This window comes from Cucurbita pepo, unplaced genomic scaffold (genome assembly GCF_002806865.2).
Source record: "Cucurbita pepo subsp. pepo cultivar mu-cu-16 unplaced genomic scaffold, ASM280686v2 Cp4.1_scaffold003244, whole genome shotgun sequence".
In the NCBI taxonomy this organism is placed as follows: domain Eukaryota; kingdom Viridiplantae; phylum Streptophyta; class Magnoliopsida; order Cucurbitales; family Cucurbitaceae; genus Cucurbita; species Cucurbita pepo.
This window is the reverse complement of record NW_019649258.1, coordinates 1-1205: the sequence shown is the minus strand read 5'-3', so window position 1 is coordinate 1205 and position 1205 is coordinate 1. Positions and strand designations below refer to the sequence as shown.

Genomic DNA, 1205 nt, shown 5'->3' with positions numbered 1-1205 from the left:
GGTTCTTGAGTCAAAAGCTGAGTAAGAATGAGTTTGATAAGCTATGCTGTCGTGTTCTTGGGAGGGAAAATCTTTGGCTGCATAATCAATTGATACACTCAATTTTGAAGAATGCTTGTCAAGCTAAAGCTGCACCACCAATTCCTACTTCAGCTCAAAGTATTCCCATTTGGTTTAATGGAGGTTTTCCATTGTCTCCAAGAAAGAGCCGGTCCGGGATTCGTGACCGTAAACTCAAGGACAGACCGAACGGGATGGTTGAATGCATCTCGCATCAATCAGCAGGCAAGAACGATGGAAGCTGTAAAATCACGATGGATAATGACGTTGCAACTCTGTGTGACTATCAGAGACCAGTGCAGCATTTGCAGGGAGTTGCTGAATTACCTGAAAACGATATCGAGGCTAGTGTTCAGCAACCAGCAGGAAATCATATCTTCCCGGGACAGTCGAATCGCTTGAGTTTACTTCGGAGTCGATTACTTGCACCTCTTGGGATTCCTTTTTGCTCAGCTAGTATAGGCGGGGCTCGCAAAGCGAGACCTGTGGATTGTGGGGGCGATTTTAGCATTAGTGATATTGGTCGTTTGTTGGATACCGAGTCGCTGGGACGACGTATGGAACAAATAGCTGCAGGACAGGGCTTAGGCAGTGTTTCTGGAGATTGTGCTAGTATTTTGAATAAGGTGTTGGATGTATATTTGAAGCAGTTAATTCGTTCTTGTGTTGACTTGGTTGGATCATCATGGCCTGCATATGAGCCTGAGAAACCTCTTGCCCATAAGCAGCAGATTCAGGGGAGGGTTATCAATGGCCTGTTGCCTAATAATCAATTACATGGACGACATAGCAATGTCAATGGCGAAGCTACGTACAAGCACAGATTACAATGCTCGATATCGTTGCTCGACTTCAAACTAGCAATGGAGCTTAACCCGAAACAACTTGGGGAAGACTGGCCTTTGCTAATGGAGAAAATTTGTCTGCGTGCATCTGAAGAATGAAACGACTCTGATCGATCTATTTATCCCATTCCACAGTTTGATTGTCCCATCACGTTTCAAAGGGATCGAAAATCGATCTCGACGACCTCTCAGCTATGCCCATCTGTGTGAGTAAAAGTGCTGGCTTTAGAAGATGATGAGCATGTCGAACGTCAAAATCCACGCTCGTTCTTGGCAATCATTTAACTGTGACTAAGCTTC

The 1205-nt window shown here is 44.8% G+C and overlaps 1 protein-coding gene across 1 annotated transcript; it reads left to right on the top strand.

The window, feature by feature from the left end:
• Positions 1 to 8: 8 nt before the first annotated feature.
• Positions 9 to 1199, top strand: LOC111786891 (the record flags this gene model as incomplete). Its single annotated transcript, XM_023667092.1, has 1 exon — positions 9 to 1199. A coding segment is annotated over one exon (996 nt), but the record flags the coding sequence as incomplete, so codon positions are not given.
• Between the last annotated feature and the right edge of the window lie 6 nt (positions 1200 to 1205).